General features: G+C 40.8%; 1 protein-coding gene across 7 annotated transcripts in view; it reads right to left on the bottom strand.

Annotated features, from left to right (window-relative positions):
• Positions 1-17,875, bottom strand: part of celf4 (CUGBP, Elav-like family member 4) — a 124,361-nt gene that overhangs the window by 67,278 nt on the left and 39,208 nt on the right. For all 7 annotated transcript variants that reach the window (XM_028003184.1, XM_028003183.1, XM_028003179.1 and 4 more), the window contains exon 2: positions 17,130-17,212. In XM_028003184.1, the coding sequence (XP_027858985.1) occupies positions 17,130-17,212 (83 nt within the window). The remainder of the gene's footprint in view (positions 1-17,129; positions 17,213-17,875) is intronic.

The raw sequence follows: 17,875 nt of genomic DNA, 5'->3' as shown, positions 1-17,875 counted from the left end.
GATATCTGCTCCATGTTATGGAGCCTCATTTATCATATACTTTGACTGTACATCAGTTGCCAGCCAAAATTGGGTCCCACATTTATCAGGCATATTTGCAAATACGCTGAATGAATTTACACCTGGCCAAAGATGATGGTGATGATGCCGGCAGCGGTCTTAGGCAACAAGGTTTCCTTGAAAACCGGGAAGCCACATTTTCCCATCCAGAGACTGTTTACGTTTTTTGCTCCATGGATGTACAAGAGACTGATGAAGGCTTTTAGGCTTTTAAAATTGGAACCGTTTGTTTTTAGTCTTTCAAACATGAAAAGGAAATCCAATAAGTTTTTGATTAATCACCTATATTTTTTTAATCAACTAACCCACCTCTTATTTGTTTTTACAGTAGTGCAGATATCCATTGAAAGACTCCGATGAACAATTTTAGGCAGTTCATTGACACCAGACGAGGTTGCTATGCACAATTACTGTTTCTGGGCATCCATCTTAGTTGTGGTAACAGTATTTAATGTAGCATAAAAAGTAATTATGTTTATCAAGTTTAAATAAAAAAATGTCTACATGTCTCAAATTAAAGCTTTTAGTACACAAACAATTGGAGCAGCATACAGCCACAAACAGTTGGGGGAATAAACGGCCATTTCTGTTTCTTGTAAGCTGTAACCGATTCACATAAAAAGGATTTGCTCATCATTAGTTAGATGATTTTATAGCCTCATCCCGAACTTCCCTTTTAGACCTCTGAGCATGACGCTTGAAAGCCGCTGGACTCTCTGGGTCAAATGTTAAACAAACAGCCTGTCCGGCTCTTCGGCATCACATCTCTGTGTATATCTGTGTTTGTGTTTGTGTGTGTGCGTGCACACACACAAAGAACGCTCTGTGGCTGCTGCTCTGTGGCTGCTGCTCCCAGCAGTGGCATATCAGGCCATAATGAAAGCTCATCACCCATACTCTGTCAATGTGGACAAGTCCTCTCCCGTTCCCCCTATGTACGCGCATCTGCACAAACAGAAACACTTAAGAGGGTGAGTCAGAGCAACGGTTCTCCTGCGTCGTGCGCACATAAACGCTTGGCCGGCAGAGGCGAGGCGAGCGGCAGAGCCCCTGCCAGGTTATATGGAGGGACGGAGAGCGCTGAGTTACTGCACAGTGCAGCCACTCTCCACGGCAGCACCATACAGAGTCCATAAAGCATGATGGATGGCCTATCATCATTTACCTCTTTGGTGACTTCTCAATGCTGTCACACCCTGCCAAGCACATGCAAGAAAGGCAAGACACACCGACACAGACAGGCGAGCGAAGGCAGAGTATAACGACAAAAAACAAAAGGAAGGCAATGCGCAAAAATTATGCTAAAGTGGGCATCAGGGAGAGTGACAGAAGGGGAGAGAGGAAGAGAGAAAAAGCAGAGACGGATGAGGGATCATCTTTGATGTTTGCTAGAATTCAAGCACTCTCAATCACATCTACAAACACGCACACACACACACACACCCCCACAAAAGAACTGAACCGTCCTCTGTCCCTTCTCTCCTTTGATGACAGCACCCCACACACAGAGGCCGTATTTAGAGCATGCAAAATCTACTGTCTCCTCCACTCTCCTCTTGTCCTCCTCTCTCCGCCACGGCAGAGGGAGCAGGGGGGGCCGAAGGAGAGGCGAAGGCAGCGAGAGAATAACGGAGGCGGAGGAGGAATCAACACCAGATGCAGCTAAATGACACAGTGATAGTTTGCGCGTCAAAGTGGCTGAAACGTCAAGACGAAGGCAAGACAAAAAGAAGGCGAGGACTGTAAAATAACTTCCAAGAGGATGATTGTAGCCAGAAGGGGCACCAGGGAAAACGGCCTGAACTTTAGCACAAACGGAGCTCTGCACTGAGATGAAGGCGAGCTCGGAGGTTTTTTTTTTTAACCTTTAAAACTTCAGATATCCTCCCACTCATTTCTGCTTCCTTCTGTGAAGCCCACGTATAGTTGTTTATTAGGGGCAATGGGATGACTATGCATAGCACTGGAATAAAAATGCAGAATTTAAGCGAGGATTTTCCTTCACTTATTACTTGGCTTTTTGTCGCCTATGACCTTAGATCTTTTGATTTGGTCCTACAGCATCAGAAATCTCTCGTTCACACTTTCTGAGACTGAAACATTTCGAGTAAAGCAAAAATTTTGTCTGCTTACACCATGTAAAAAAAAAACCAACAAACAAGCAAAAACAACATACCTGCAGGTTGGAAAACTTTGTTCAGTGTGGATGTGCAAAAAAACAAATAAATAAAAGAGCTCCGGTCTCTCAAATGGTCACATTTAGTTGAAAAAGCTTGTCATCCCAAACTGAGACACAAACAGTAGGTCAGTGCCATTAAACAATAATGAGTTATCCCTAGGGGTGTATGATAGCTCACAATATTAAAACGGCACAACATTTCTCAAGCCTGAGCCATTATTATGCCTGAATATGAGCATACAAACAGTAACTCCTCACTGCCTGAATTTAATAACAGTAAGAAATAGATTAACAATATTTTGCCATGACTCAGCTGCTAAATTAAAGATTATACTAATTTTAATTAGATTATTTTACAGATGCCACTGTTGCTGACATAATCCTTAAAGAAAATGCATCATTGGGCTCCTCAGCTGAATTAAGACCTGATGAAGTTTGAGGGAAGTCTGTGAATCTGCTGCAGCTTTGTCCCACACCTATTCTAAAGAAAGGAAATACTGTAGTTCTTGAACAATCTTGTTGTGTTTATGGAGGCTTCCTGTCGAGCTACTCAACAGCATTTGGTCACAAAAGTGTTGAAGATGTGCAAAAGAAACCTTCAGTGCGTTTTGGGTACTTCCATACAGGCGATAGGCTGTTAGCTAGCAATGACACCAACATTGGCATCTGCCTAGGGGATTCCAATACTAAGGTAAAGGGCTTTCATACAGTTTTTCATGACTTTGGGCTGTTTTAGATCGTCTATATTTCAAAATGTAAAATATTTCATCTAATCAAATCAGAAGTGGACAACACCAGCATTAAGACCTCTGTAGAAACAAAGCATAAATAAACAAGTTTTGTAGTTTCTCCTGACATATTCCTAGAATCTTGGCACATTTTCATTAGCCGCAGCCGCCTGCATTGTCTTTTCAGCCAGACTTCTAGTTAGACCACCAGTCAATATTTATGAATAGCTGGTGTTTTTCTAAAGAAGCAACTGGCCCCAGTCCTCTGCATCATGTGTCCTGAACCAAACGGTTTGCAATATCCAAACCTAAAATGTGTCACAGCATTTTAAATTTACTCATTGAATACATGAACCCTACTTGAAGTCTGATTAAAAAAATAAGTTTGGGACTTCAGTGGTTGCTACTGACTTGCATGTGGTTTTATTTTTTTAATGAGTTGATTATGTTTGAACAACAGCAACTTATGAGCCTTCTCTTATTTTGCAAAAAGCCCCAAAACAAAACAACAACAAAAAAAGACCCGGTTTCAGCTTCCCAAATCCCAAAACTGTGAAGCTCAATAATACCCAGCATGTGAGATTTCACTTTGGCTACATCCAGATTTTGTAGAGTATAGAAATAACACAGGTATAATTAGGCAGAATAAGAAAATCCTTAGAAATCTGCAGAAAGCATTGAGAGAGAATATCTCCACCAGTTGCCCTTAGAGAAGCAGAAAGACAAACAGCATGAGGGAGGGACGTGGGGGTGCTGCCTCTCTGGACAGTGTCTATTGATCGCCGCCCGGCACAAATCAGCACAACTTTAGCAAATTGCTATTGAGAAGTGACCTGTAATGCAATTACTGGCCAATCCGGGGTCTTGGCTGCCATCAATTATTAAAAGCTGCTTGAGTCGTGCACTGCTATCCCGTCTGAGCCGGAGCGTCATGTCATTATCACATCTGCCGGCCAACGGCTCGCCAGCTGCTTCAGCTGAAGTTGGGAATAAGATTTTCCAAGTGCCACTTCGCGGTCCGCTGAACAGATTGAATAACTTGATAAAAAAAAAAAAACATCAAAATACAATTACTAAAGTAAAGTAAAGTAAAGTCGAATGGCTTTCATAACCCTTGCGGATTTAGGTTTAAGGTTATTTTTTAAATTTTACAGCCATGTTTTTCCCGACTGGAGTGGCTCAAATAAAGTCGTGACTTGAATGTGATAGAGAAGCTGTGCAGGGAAGCTACAGATCAGGGTGATGGAGAGGAGGCCTTCCAACCTCAAACATGCTCATCATTAAGGATAAATCATCAAAATTCCAGTGAAGAAATGCAAAACGTTGGTCTTTAATTAGAGGAGTGGTTTGGTTCCTGTAATACCAATAAAACATTTTTATGACTGATTTAGCTCTTCTAAAGTGTGGCTCCCAGTTCCTGAATGGTGTTTCAATCATGGTTGAGATTTGAGCTGCACAATTCTCCAATCGCAACAGCCGTCAAAATATCTCTGTGAAGAATATTGCAATTGCCACTGACTGATTGACGCAATATTTGGGCAAGATACTATATTTCAATAATCAGACATTCCCTCGCTGTATCTCAACTCTCTGCTTAGCTTGTTGGACGGATTCTGACTGTGTTCAGTCCTGAACCTGATGTGTAGCAGCTAAAATAAATGAGGTCATGAGAGTGGAGGGGGCATTGTGCAGTGGTAAAAAAGTAATAATATTAGAAAAATGTGAGTTTATCATAATCAAAATCATCACTGTAATTTTTCGCTATTAAATATTTCCCTGATACTGTGCAGCCCTAGTTATGGTAAAGAAAAACAAAGATGCCAGAAGTATTACTGGTAAGATGTGACCTTTACTTTGAAATGGCTATCAGTTGCTTACATCCATCTCGTCACAAAAATGACTATCATAAATGTTTAGGGCTTTAACGCTGAATTTCAGCTCCTTGAGAATTAATATTAACACCAATTCTGGTAGATCTTGAATTCATACAGAATCAAAACGATGGACACAAGCTCAGGTGGACATAAGATACAGATAATAATAAAGTAAGAGCAGTTTGGGACCTGATAGAGCGGGCTCTCTGACAAGAGCCGAATTTCCCATTGCTGCTTTGAAACACTTAGGTTAAGTCCAGACAGTAACTTTAACATCTATTAAACAGGACTTATAAGCAATGTTCATTGCAAAAATAAAATGTCTTAAAGAGGCTCTGAATACAATAAAAAAATCCTTTAAGGCAAGTTTCCTCGATAACCTTTAATTTCATAACAGCGGTAGGTCGCCTTTGAAAAACTGGAGACCATTGATTAAGAGAAAGAAGGAATATAGAGCGAGATGCAGAGAATACTGGGCTCCATGCTGTTCAGTAAAAGCTGTAAGAGCCCTGTAAAGCCTCAGGGAAAAATGAGATCATTGAATGAAAATGTTCTCTGCTGTTTCAAAGCATCTGCTGTGTCCCACACTGACAACTGAGCAAGAGACTCGGGGAGCTGAGCAGACAATCCCCAACGCCTGACACGAAGGGAAGGTATAGAGAGCGTGGACCACAAGGTGCTCCCACCATCCATAAAATGCTACTTTATCAGATAAATTAAGCTGTAAATGTGACTGATTTATTAGAATTTTATTGTTTCCAGATGTATTTCTTTTTTGTGCCTTAGCATTTAAAGTGCATGGTAATATATCAGAACAAGACACGATGATTTTTTTTATATATATTTTTTTAAAATCCCGACATTGCTACACTTACTGTGGTGGAAAAGACAAACTCTGCTGTATTTCTTCTGGGCTTGAGAGCATGAAAAGACAAATAGATATAGCAAGGTGACATAAAGATATTCTGAGAAGAAAATAATAATAATATATATATATATATATACATATAAAAAATTCCTTCGCTGGCAGGATGTTTCAAAGCAGCTGAAGTTTACTCACTACAGCAGCAGCAGCAGCAGCAGGAGGTAAAACTGTGACAATGGCAGAATGACTATCACAACCAGCTTATGGAGATACTTAAATCTGTGAACTATGCTTCTGTCCTCTCCCCAGCGACAGTCACAGGCGCTGCTGGCTTTACATCAGTAAGGAAGCGCAGAGCTCCGGAGCAGGGCTTATGGAACAACTCGAGTCATACAAGAAGAGGACGGCTGAGTTTTCTCCGCTCTTAGACAATGATTTGGACGTCACAAAAGAGGTTTCTCTCTAAGATCCCTTCACAGAACACCAAAAAATAAAATAAAATGTACATTGAGGGAATCTTTAAGACCCGTTTTCTTCCACCATTCTAGTGGGTACACTGAAGAGCCCTAAATGCCAGCTGTGACATTAACACTTGTAAATGCTCAGCAGGGAAGGCTGTTGTGGATGAAGACTCAGTGGTGCACTGTGAGGCAATGCTTTTGTGGATCAATACTGACTCAAGAAAAAGGACAAGTTGATTTCAGCCTGACAATAGCCGGTGCCAGTACTAAAGCAAGGCCTCGAAAATAGCCTGGTAGCAAGGCCACTTCTGCAGGGGCAGGTTTCTTTTCTTTTGCTAACATCTGATTTTGGAGCAGTTGCACTGCTGGCCAATGTTCACTCTCTCCCTTTTTAAATGAGATTAGCATTTAAAACTGGGTTATCGCCATGGCACTGCAGTTGTGCTCAGTTTTAAAAGGTGTGTAATTTCACATATGGATAATCAATCTATTGACCCGGCGGGGAAGCATGCACCACTTCTAAAATTAGTTGGCTTATTGGACTATAGTGAACTGTTGCCTCAAGGCAGATGAATAGTTCTCATTTGTACAATCTGCTCAAACTCCACTTGGCAATGGGAGGTTGTAACATCAGGCCTAAAGCCTAATGATAATGGGAGCATTCAGACTTCATATGACAAAGGATGGCGTGTAGGCTTGTAATGATGTTACAATTAGAGTGCAGTTCACATTTTAAACCTCACGGGGCTTTAACCAAAGCTATCGTATCTGCCCCAAATTAGGTGGACATCGAACTAATTCAAGCATTCAGAGATTAGTTGAAAGCGTAAGCATTTCTGTTTTGCCAAATTGATAGTCCTTAGAGTGAAGAACATTTTCCCTGCCGTATATGTACAGTGCAATCATAAAACATAGACCAACATAAAGCAGCAAATGAATCTGAAAAAAAAAGATGATGTGATGTGTTATGAGCAACTTTGTACACGGAATATTGGCATAGATTTCAGCTTGTGTGACGTACCCCTAAAGCTGGGGTACGTCACACAAGCCGAGCTGTAATTACTTTGAAAGGTGATTCTACAAAGTATTTTATAACAGACCTGTATGTTGTTCCAACAGGAAACAGGAAAGACTCCTGTTTGAAATTCTACTCAAGAGAAATAATAAGTCCTGCACAGTACAAAACCGGTGTGTATTAAGGTCCATGATTTGATGCTGGCAATACAGTGACAAAAGAGTTTTAACACGTTCAACAATCCAACAAGCACTTTAGTTCAGTTGAATTAAATAGTACTGACAGCTTAGGTTCATTTGGACGAGGCACTCTAGTTCATTACACAAATCAATCAGTGAATCAATCAAACCAAAACCATAGGCATTAATCCGCTAGCACGGCCTCCACTCAAAGCCCCGGTACAGTTACCTTTCCACTTCAACCTAAAGACGTTTGAGCTCAACGCCTCTGTACAGACTATCTAAAAAGAGCATTTGGCATATAAAAAATAAGAAAAATTATGACATGCATAACCTATTATAACAAAGAATGGTTACAAGAGTGTTCAGAAATATTTTAGATACATAAACATTGAATGCCACATCCTGCAGATGTCATTGTTTCAATGTGCCGAGTGACCTTTGAACTCATTTGGTCATTTCATCAATGAGGCAAAGTCAGGTGAAAATGTTAGTATGAACAAATCTGCATCTGAGAGGACATTCTCCCTGTTCCACCAGACCAAGCACAAGACCTTTGCCTTGTCCCAAACTAGTTTCAGGCGTGGCATCATATTGTAGTGGCCATTTAGTGACTAGGCCACACTTTGTGAAAAGGATCGCCTTTTGGGGGAGTTAGGGTGGGGTGAGGTTCAACTGTGGGACAGTCAGTGATGTAGAAGACATCATTTTGAGGTTCTTTCATGTCTAGAAGATCTAAAATATCTGATAGTTTTAAGCTGTGTGGAAACAGCAAGGCATATAGATTAAACAGCAAAGCTGTGCACACATAGCATAGTGCTGTCTATGTATTATGCTAGCGGCAACAATTGTTGCCATGCTTACATTCACTCTTATGATCAAAATATGGATGAAGGGATACAATTTTCTTTATATATCAGTAGAAGACACTTGAAAGAACATATGTTCAAAATATTTTATTTATATTTGTTTATTAAAGTATTTTACTGACTTCCTCTTGTAGAGGTTTGTGACAGACATTTACCTCCAGTGTTACAGGCAGGAAGTAAAGAGGTCTGGTCATGTGACCTTTCACACTAAATACATGAAATTTATATTGCTTAGAGTAGACACACTATTATTTTATTTTAAAACTTCAATTATCTGCCAAAAGTCAAAACCATTTTTTTAGAGCGTCTAGAAGTTAGAAAAAATGTCTGGCAACAATTGTTGGGTTAATGTAAATAAATCCGTAACATGAACTACAACCCAAATACTTTTAAAACTTTTGAAAGTGCACTTTGGAGTGTAGTACACTTTGTAGTGTACACTTTTGACAGTGTATACTTTTGAGAGTACTTGTAACCACTTTTGCACTCGCAAAAGTGGATTTGGGCTGTAGTTGCTATTAAGGACTTATTTACATTAATCTCACTTAATTCTTTTGCTTCAGAAATGACAACTTACTTCCACATGTTTAACTTAAAAGTTAAAAATATTTAACTTAAAGGAACACTTTTTACTTTGACTTTACTTCGAGCAATTAAGTTCAACGCCGTGTTTGTATCTTACGTCTGATGTCATGATGCAAGCTTCACCAGATCCTGCGCCATGCAGGGTGCTCTGGTGGCGCAGTGGTAGAGCACAACAAGCAGAAGGACGCCTTAGTCCTCGACGCGGCCATTGTAATTTAGATTCCCAGCGTGATGACCTTATCTGCACATCTTCCCCCTCTTTCATTGACTAACTACTGTCAAGTAAAGGCTGTCTGATTAAAAAAAAAACATTTTAGGAGAGAGATCTTTTATTATTTTACTTCTTTATTTGACATAAACTAAATGATTTGAGTAGGACTAACTTAAGTCATTTTGTCATTGTAAACACACTTAATGAATTCTGTCAAAAAATATATATAAATTGAGTTGGATGAACTAGATGAGTTGAATCGGATTGTCATAATATATTGAGTTGGATCAATTTAATTGAATTACTGGTTACCAATTGAAGCAATTCAATTAAGTTGGTTCAACTAACTTTTTTTCCCAGTGTAGTGACGTTCTTTGTTTGTTCAGTTTTGGTTTCCTCCAACAGGCACTGTTAATACGCGAGAACAAAAGAGCTTTCCGCCAAAAAGCTGGATTTGTGTTATTGCCTTGCATAAAATCAGCATATAATTGTGTGCTGATATCCTTTTTACTGGAAGCAGTCGCCCTAATGTCGACAAAAAAAAAAAAAAAGGTCCAAGACAAAGGTGCTCAAAACTGTAGCAATAGGTCACATGTAGATAATAGGCAATTCTCAGTCCCTTTATAGGGCATAATAAGAAAGCCTTAATTAATGAATTATATTATCAACAAACAGTGTTTAGCCCCTGAAATGATTCCAAAGCGAAGTCCTCCTAGCTGCTGTCCGCGAAGGGAGACTCATTTGAATTTTTATTGCAGGCTTATGACCTGCCAGATTCATCCTACAAAGTGCCTCGCTTCAAGGCTTTGCACTGGTTTGGACAGGAATACCGTTAATTCTTTTGTTACACAGACCACTGCTAATAAATGCAGCTCTTTCTTTTTATTAGCTGTGTACGACTTGAAATAAGTCACTCCGCTGATCTACGAGTTTAGAAAAACCTGCCTGCCTTTTTTTTTATGCATGTGCCTATTGATTTCTTTAAAGTTGGAGTCGTTTTAGCTAAAACTCGCTTGTGTTTCATTCCAGCTTTCTGACAGTGATTTTGTATTCATTAGATGGAGCACGTTATGTGGCAAATGGTTTCTTTTAGCTAAGGGTGATTAGGATAGTTGATGAGGTGATGGCTTGGGGAGAGGGAGGCGACGCTGCACAGTCAGTGGCATTAGTCACATCGACGTGAGGCTATGCCTCCTGAACATGGCACCTCCAATCTATAATCTACAAGAAAGGATGAATCTGGAGCACTTGTGCATGTTTAGGGGACGCCAAATATAACCGAGCGTGGCCTAGTCTCCCCTATCCACATTCAAACACCTCTTCACCCACTTTACCTGGGGAGCCGGGCAGTTATTGACCAATGAGGGCGACTTATTGAGAAAAAGCTGCCATGAAACTGGGTCGCGGGAGCCAATCAATGTCGTGGATTTTGTTGCCCTGGCATTATCTCAGCTGAGTGGAGGGGGTGGGGGATTGAAAAAAGAAACAGACACAAATCAGTTGGTATAGAGGCACCTCAACTATAACTCTCCTCCCACTCCCTCCATCCACCCACTCTCGCCATTCTGCCTTCAAACACCCTTTCCACTCTCTTCCGTCCGGCTATTCATTTGCCGTCCTGTCTTTTCTCTGGTTCGCCTGCCCCTGGGCTCGTAGCACTGTGTGTTTATGTGTGTATGAAAGCTCTCTGAAATGACGCATTGATTCTCCGTGTTCTATATTTCTCATCTGGCTCACTATTACAGTGAGAGTCAATCAACGCCATATTTCTCTCCTTACCTTCTTCCCCCTCTGTTTCTCTTTCTGCGAGTATCACAGTATGATGTCGGTGAATGGGAGTGTTTACGAGGAGTGTTGAATTGCAGTTACAAGAGAAGGGTTTGGAAAACGAGTGTGTTGGGAGTATCAGCGGTGTGCTTTGCGCGGTATCTGTATGTGTGTGCTTGTATATTTGTTTTTATTTTAAAGTGGATCAGGACGCTGCGTATTCAGGAGTGCACGCCTTTGTACGAAGGGCAGGAGCTCGTGTCAGTTCTGTGGCCTTTACCATACTGTATTTTTGACAGTACGACTGAATAGATGCCAAATCTATTTTTTATTTTTATACTTGTGGTACAACTTCTCTGAGTGCAGGAGGATTTGCTGGAGGGTATGTGTCCTCAGCGGTTTGTGGACACGCCACACCAGCTAGTCCTGCAATAGCTAGGCCTGTGACCCACACATAAATACACACACACACACGTGAAAACCACATCCACCCACTTCTGGGGACTTTTGCCAGAATCAATAGTGGAGCTTTTTAATGCTTCTTGTTGTAGTCTGAAACTGGAGTACAGAATCACAAGCAACATTTTGATGTGCCCGCTTTTTACTGAATAGCTCCGTCTCACACACCCACTCCCACATAGGCAAAACAGAAATACTCAATTTATGCCGTCATATTGGTAGATGGTGTTTTTTTTCAATGGTGGTAAGATAAATTACACAGTTCACATTATTTGTAGACCTAACCAAAAATTTGCTACATAGCAAATTATGAAAACTCTGCGGATGGAAGTTAAACATCTTGTCCCTTTCAGACAAGTTTGGGATGCAGACATGTTCTTCACGTGTTGGTGTATGTAACACAAACGACTATCAGAAAGATGGGAATTTCAACTTTGAAATAGCTGGATAGACGAGAAGATATGATGGGAAGAAATTACACCTAGTCCCTTTAATAATTAGGCAACCTCATTGTAAAAATGTTCAAGAGGTGCAGATACTTTTGCATGGCATTGCCAAAGCACATCACCTCTAACTTGACCCCCCCATGTCCTACAGTTCTCCCCACGGCTGATCGCGAGCTTAAGTTAAAACGGACTCACTTCATGAATTTTTAGAACTCATTTACATGATGACTCAGAACTGTGGCAAACTTCCAGTTTACAGTTGCTACGTAGCAATGCTTGAGAGATTGTGCGGCTCTCAGAGAGTCAATGACGATATATCTGGTAAATCCCATATACATAAGGAGTCAGCGGGAGGGTAAATGTTGAGGGAAATGTCTTTAGGAGTTAGCTGTAGGGGCTCAGAAAGAGTTCAGACACGCCGAGCAGTAAAGTCGAAAGGAAAATCTGGCATAGTGTGACTGAATGCTGGGGCGCACTAAGTGTAGCTTTAACCCAGGAGGATTAAAAAAAGAGAAACAGACAAAACATGTAGCATGAGCAACACTGTAATGGAAGACCTATAAAGTCGCATACTGTAACCTCAGATTTACTTTGCTTTTTCTTGAATGGAAATTAATTCATAGAAATCTTAAGTGTGTTGTTCAACTTAGGTTACGGCGGCTCCTAATTTGACAGCATTTTCTCCTCCCTAGTTTTGTATTAGGCAAGATCAAAGAGGCGAGAGGGAGCGGAGAATTAAGTTTGTTAGAGAAAATGAATGAGAAAAGAAGTGCAGACATGCTCGGTGCAAGTCAAGATGAAGCCATCACTAAATCATTGGCCTACTTAATAACAAAGAAGATGATGCCCTTCAGAACTGTAGAAAGGCCAGGCTTCAAAGAACTCATGAAAATAGTTGTTTTATAATTGTTTCAGTGGGTGCTTCTTTTCTTTTTGTATTACGGAGCCTTATTAGGCTTTTGCTTAGCACTTCACTCCCCACAGTATATGTCTGTAAGTCTATAAGTCAATGGTAATTAAAATCTTGATTTGATGTTTTCTAGATTTCCTTAAAAATAGTTACAATGATGATTTCTTTTTATCATATTTATTTAATGAAATTATAAAGAGACTTAATTCATAATGCGGTCATATGTAATAAATTAGAACATACGTTCCAATTAAGCTGGTTTGTCAGATTAAAAGTATCTTTTCAAAAAAATTTAGACCACACTGTTTTATTAAAAAGGATTTTTTATTGGTCTGCTGTCATATTTTAATCTTAAATATCCCATTTTTGTTTCTGTAGGCAGACGAGCTTGAAATAATCAGTATGTCTCTGGGTAATGTTTTATTAGTGATGAGTTACTGAAATGTATGAACTTCTTATATATATATACATAATTTAATAAAAAAAATATGACTGTTTATATTTTGACTGGTGCTTATTTTAATAAAACATGAAGCGACAGTCGCCTCAGACTGAATGGGCCTGGTCACTGATATATTCATGTTAAATGAAGGCTTTAGAGTTTTCTTCTTTCTTTTCAAGGCCAATAATACTGAGGTATATGCAGCAAGGTACTAAATGAGTGGAAACCCAAGTTTGAATTTCAGATCTGTTTCTGAACAGCAGAGTGAGCAGCATCTCTCTGCTGATGATACGTTTTTATCACATGACTTTCTGCTTCCTCTTCCAGTCCACAGCGTCATTTATCTATTCAGAAATCCTATCCTGTCATGATTCCTTCACTGACCAATGTCCCCTCTGGAATTCCTTGAAAAATAAAATGAAAAAATAAAAATGAGCAAGCAAAACACTTTTTAAAATTCATTTTAAGAACTTCTGTACCTGCTCTGTTTGTGGTTAAAGAGAAAATAGTCGGTCCATATTGCTTCCATTGTTTAGAGTAATAAGCTCTGTAAGTCCAAAGAAGAAGAGAACAAATAGCGGGTGCAAAACAGGTGCAAAAAATCAGGGAGATTACATTGGTTTTTCAGTCCCCCTTCAGTGTCGTGGCTTATTTTTATTATTATTATTTTTTATTAATTCTTAAAAGTTTTTTTTAATCCCTCCAGGGGGTCTTTTTGTGGGCTCTAGAGTTCTTTTTTATGAAGTAGGCTGACAGGAAAGGGGGAAGAAGAGGGGGGAAGACATGCGGTAAATGTCGCCGGGTCCGGGAGTCGAACCCGCGACAGCCGCGTCGAGGACTTGAGGCCTCCAAATGTGGGTCACGCTAACCCCTACACCACCACGGCATGCCCTTCTTAAAAACTTTTAAGAAGGGCGTGCATCAATTCACCATCACACTTTCCCTGGGTACATGTGGCACTACGTGGCAAAACCGAACTAGAAATGCTCAAAGAAATTGTCATTTATCATGAATTATCCCTCACTAGTGTCACCTCGGCATCAGTATCTTCGCCTGTCACTTGTTTATCCAAAAGTCTCTCCTGACACCACAGACGCTAAGCCTCACCCACACATGTTCTCACCCCTCAGTACTTTGTCTGTGACTACACCAACAGCCTACAGCCATGCTTACCAGGCATTTCCACCAGGAAGCAGAATCCCTTCTTCCCTGAGCTCACCTGACAGCAAAAGGAAGAAAGCTTGGTGGAAAACCTTTCAAAACATAAGGGGTGCTGAAGAACTTTGAGGATAAAAAAAGCACACCAGGAGATGAAGTAAAGAAAAAAAAGGTAGGTGGCTTTAGAAAAAAATGGGGGGTTTTATTTGCAGGGTTTTTTTGGTTGTGTTGGTCTGTGTGGATAGAGAAGAGAGGAAAGGGGCTGGGGATACGAGGGGGCAGGGGAGGTGGAGCGTGGGGAAGCTCTCAGTGGCTCTTCCAGGGCCAAGTCGTCGCTCGGTTTCAAACAAACTCATTTATTCTGTTTTGCTGGCTTTACCTTTAACTACAACAAAAGGCCGTTTACCGTTCTGCCTCCCTGAGCGCTCGGTTTCAAGGTTTGTCTACCATCTGGGTCTGTCCTGTGGCATCGCTCCTCTTTACTTCACACTCCCCATTAATCTAATTCAAACTTTACTACAGTCCCCTGCTGAAAGTAGAGGATATTAGTAGGAATTAAGCAATAATTACGCTATTAATGATCGCTAATTATTATGTTATTAATTACCAATTAACAAGCTATTAATGAATTGCTAAATAGTATTTAATTGTTAAACTCTTATACAGAGTGCAGGACTTTGCTGATGTATTCACTTTCCCACAAATTATGTTTCAGCCTCAAACCTCAATGTAATTTTTTGTTATTTTATGTGCTAGACTGTTATGTGCTAGACTATTTTATGTGCTAGACTTCACTGTTATGCATGCAAAGTCATGCATAACAGTGAAGCAGAAGGGAAATGACAGATGTTGTTCAACTGTACTCATCCCCTTTGCTTTCATACAATTGAAATGTAGGCCAGAATTGTTTTTAAAGGTCACTTGATTGCTGAGGAGAGTCCAAAAGTGTGCAGCCAAACAAAGATACAATAGTAATAGAGCTGCTGTGAGAAGGCCTCAAAGGTTCGTTAGAGAACATTTGGGAACAAATAGTGTCATGAAGACTAAGGAACATAGTAGACATGATCAGGGACAATACCTGGACTGTCAAATGTCATCATGAAGACATGCAAATAGACCAAAAGGTGTCATTGAAATACTAAATGTGGGGAAAAAACTGCCACCACAAGTCACATGAGAACATCATGACTGCAGTGTAACATAGTGGTGGAAGCAACATGCTGTGGGAATGCTTTCCTTCATAGTAGACAAGCTACAAAAGACCTGGCAGTGGAATAGTTTTAAGCTCATTTATGTGTTAGAATACCCTAGTAAAACTCTGGGCCTAGTCAAAGTCCAGACCTAAATATCATTAAGAATAAGTGGCAGTGAGGTGCTCTTCACTCTAATTGATCTCGAGACATTTGAGAAAAATTCAGGAAAGATGTCAGTCTTTATATAGGATGAAGTGGTGTTCTGCACTTTTAGCTGTAATTTTCTATTAGCTTTTATTTGTAAGATAACTGGCTTTTCTTTTATGTTACCCTTTTATAACGCTTTGTGTTATTCTATTACATAAAATCCCGATAGATTACATTAAAGTTTGTGAACGCAGCAGGACAACATATGCTGACAGGGTGTCAATACTTTTGCGCGCCACTGTATTTCAGTGAAATATGTTCAGACGGAATGTTTAAAGGTTTGTTTTTGTGCCACAAATAGTTATGTCAAAGTCTGGCAAGATAATAAATTGGCAGAGCACAGTTTTTAGGAACACAAAATCTCATTCTACTTTTGGCCAAATATTTAATCTCTCCTCCTCTCCTTCCATGTGTCTCTGTTCCTTCCCTCCCCTTTTCTCGGAATAATATGCCACTGGGAAGTAAAAGAAGAAGAAGGGAAAAAAACCAAAAAACTCCGAGCACGGATCCCCACTCCTCCGCTCTTCTCGACTGCACGTCTGTGATGTCATAATCACTCACATCAAAGGCTGCGCGCTCAACACGGCGACTGTCAGCTTCCCTGGAGGCGTCATTAAAAACGAACAGTGCAAACCAAGCTGGGCCTGACAGAAATGCATCAAAACTTCCCAACGCTCACCGGCGCGTGCGCCGAGCCACGCCACGCCACGCAGGCATTCAGGTGTGTGCGTGTGCAATTAAAAAAAAAAGAAAAGAAGAACAAACTTGCACACACACACACGCAACTGTGAAATCCCCCCCCCCCCATAATCATTTATGCACTAAAGAAAACGCTCACATTGCACAAGATCCCTGAAACTCACATACAGAATCTTCTAATGAATGAACTGGAGCTTCTCCTCCATCTCAGCACCAGAACTGGGTCTTTATATCATGTATGAATAAGAGCTAGACATTCAAGAGAGCATGGCATGCACGCAGCTGCACTGTACATGTGACTAATAACATCCACAGCGCCGCCGTGATGCAAGTGTGCGTTCACAATGTACGCCAATGTGGACTGAATTCAGAGCACGCACGTAAAGTGTAGAAAGAGCCCACATCCATCCACCCACCCAGTTTTCATCCCTCGCTGTCTATCTCAGACGTTTGGCCCACACACTCGGGCGCTCGCACACACACGCATGCGCATGCCCGTTTACACAAACTGGAGGGGGAGATATAAATAGTACGCGTATGATGTGATATTTTGTGGTTTCTCCCTATGGGTTTGTGTGTATGTGACTGTCAAAAAGAAGAGAGCGGGAGAGAGAGAAAGGGGGGATGGGTGTGAGAAATGGGAGGGAAAGATGGGCTTCGCTTAGATTTGCCTCATAGTGAACCCCCCAATCAGAAAAAGATGGAGATTCCAACTGGATTTGAAATAAATATAAGGAACTGCATGCTTTAAAGACATTTTTTCTTTTTAAAAATGTGTGTGTTTGTGTCAGATTGTAGCTGCGTTCTGGTTGTATGACTTACTCCTGGCAGGGTCTTCTGCTCATGCAATGCGTTCTGGGCTTTCAGGGCTGACTCTCTGGCACAGTAGGTGAGGAAGGCACAGCCTAAAAAAACACACACACACACAGCAAAAGGAAGAAGCAGAGAGAAATGGTTATGTTTTACCTTAACTCATCAGAAACATAAAGAGAATAAAGTCTGTATCAGTGATTAAGAAATACTCAAATATGACACACACACACCACAGAAAGCCTGCAGCCATAGCTCTGAAACTCTGTCCATACAGGGAATTCACTTTGTATATGTCTGTGGGTGTTTTGTGCACAATGAACTACAATCTAATGACTGAATAAACAGAATGTTATTTCCCCCCCCCCCACACAGACACATTTTACTGTGGAACAAATGGGAGCAAAAGAAGAAGAAAAAAAAACTGTGTGATAATTTGTGTGCTCTGTTGTGTGAGAGCACCCATGCCAGAATCGACACTTTTAATCTGACGAAGCTTTCTCCCTGGCAGTCTGAAATAGCAGTTATCCATTTGTCCATCGCACCCTCCTGGCTGCTGTGACAGGGATAGACAGCCTGACAGCTTCTCCCTCTCTCTCCCTCGCTCTCTCTGAGGCACCCTCCTCTGCTCCTCCCTCCATTTTTCCGTCATCTCCCTGCTCCATATGCTCCGAGACTACCCACAATCCTCGGTTTTGTTAGCACCTGGGTTGACATGCGGGGGTGGAAGGAAGATGGAGATGCAGGAGGCACGAAAG

This window comes from Xiphophorus couchianus, chromosome 20, assembly GCF_001444195.1.
Source record: "Xiphophorus couchianus chromosome 20, X_couchianus-1.0, whole genome shotgun sequence".
Lineage (NCBI taxonomy): Eukaryota > Metazoa > Chordata > Actinopteri > Cyprinodontiformes > Poeciliidae > Xiphophorus > Xiphophorus couchianus.
The sequence above is the reverse complement of the archived record's forward strand: the minus strand, read 5'-3'. Positions and strand labels throughout refer to the sequence as shown.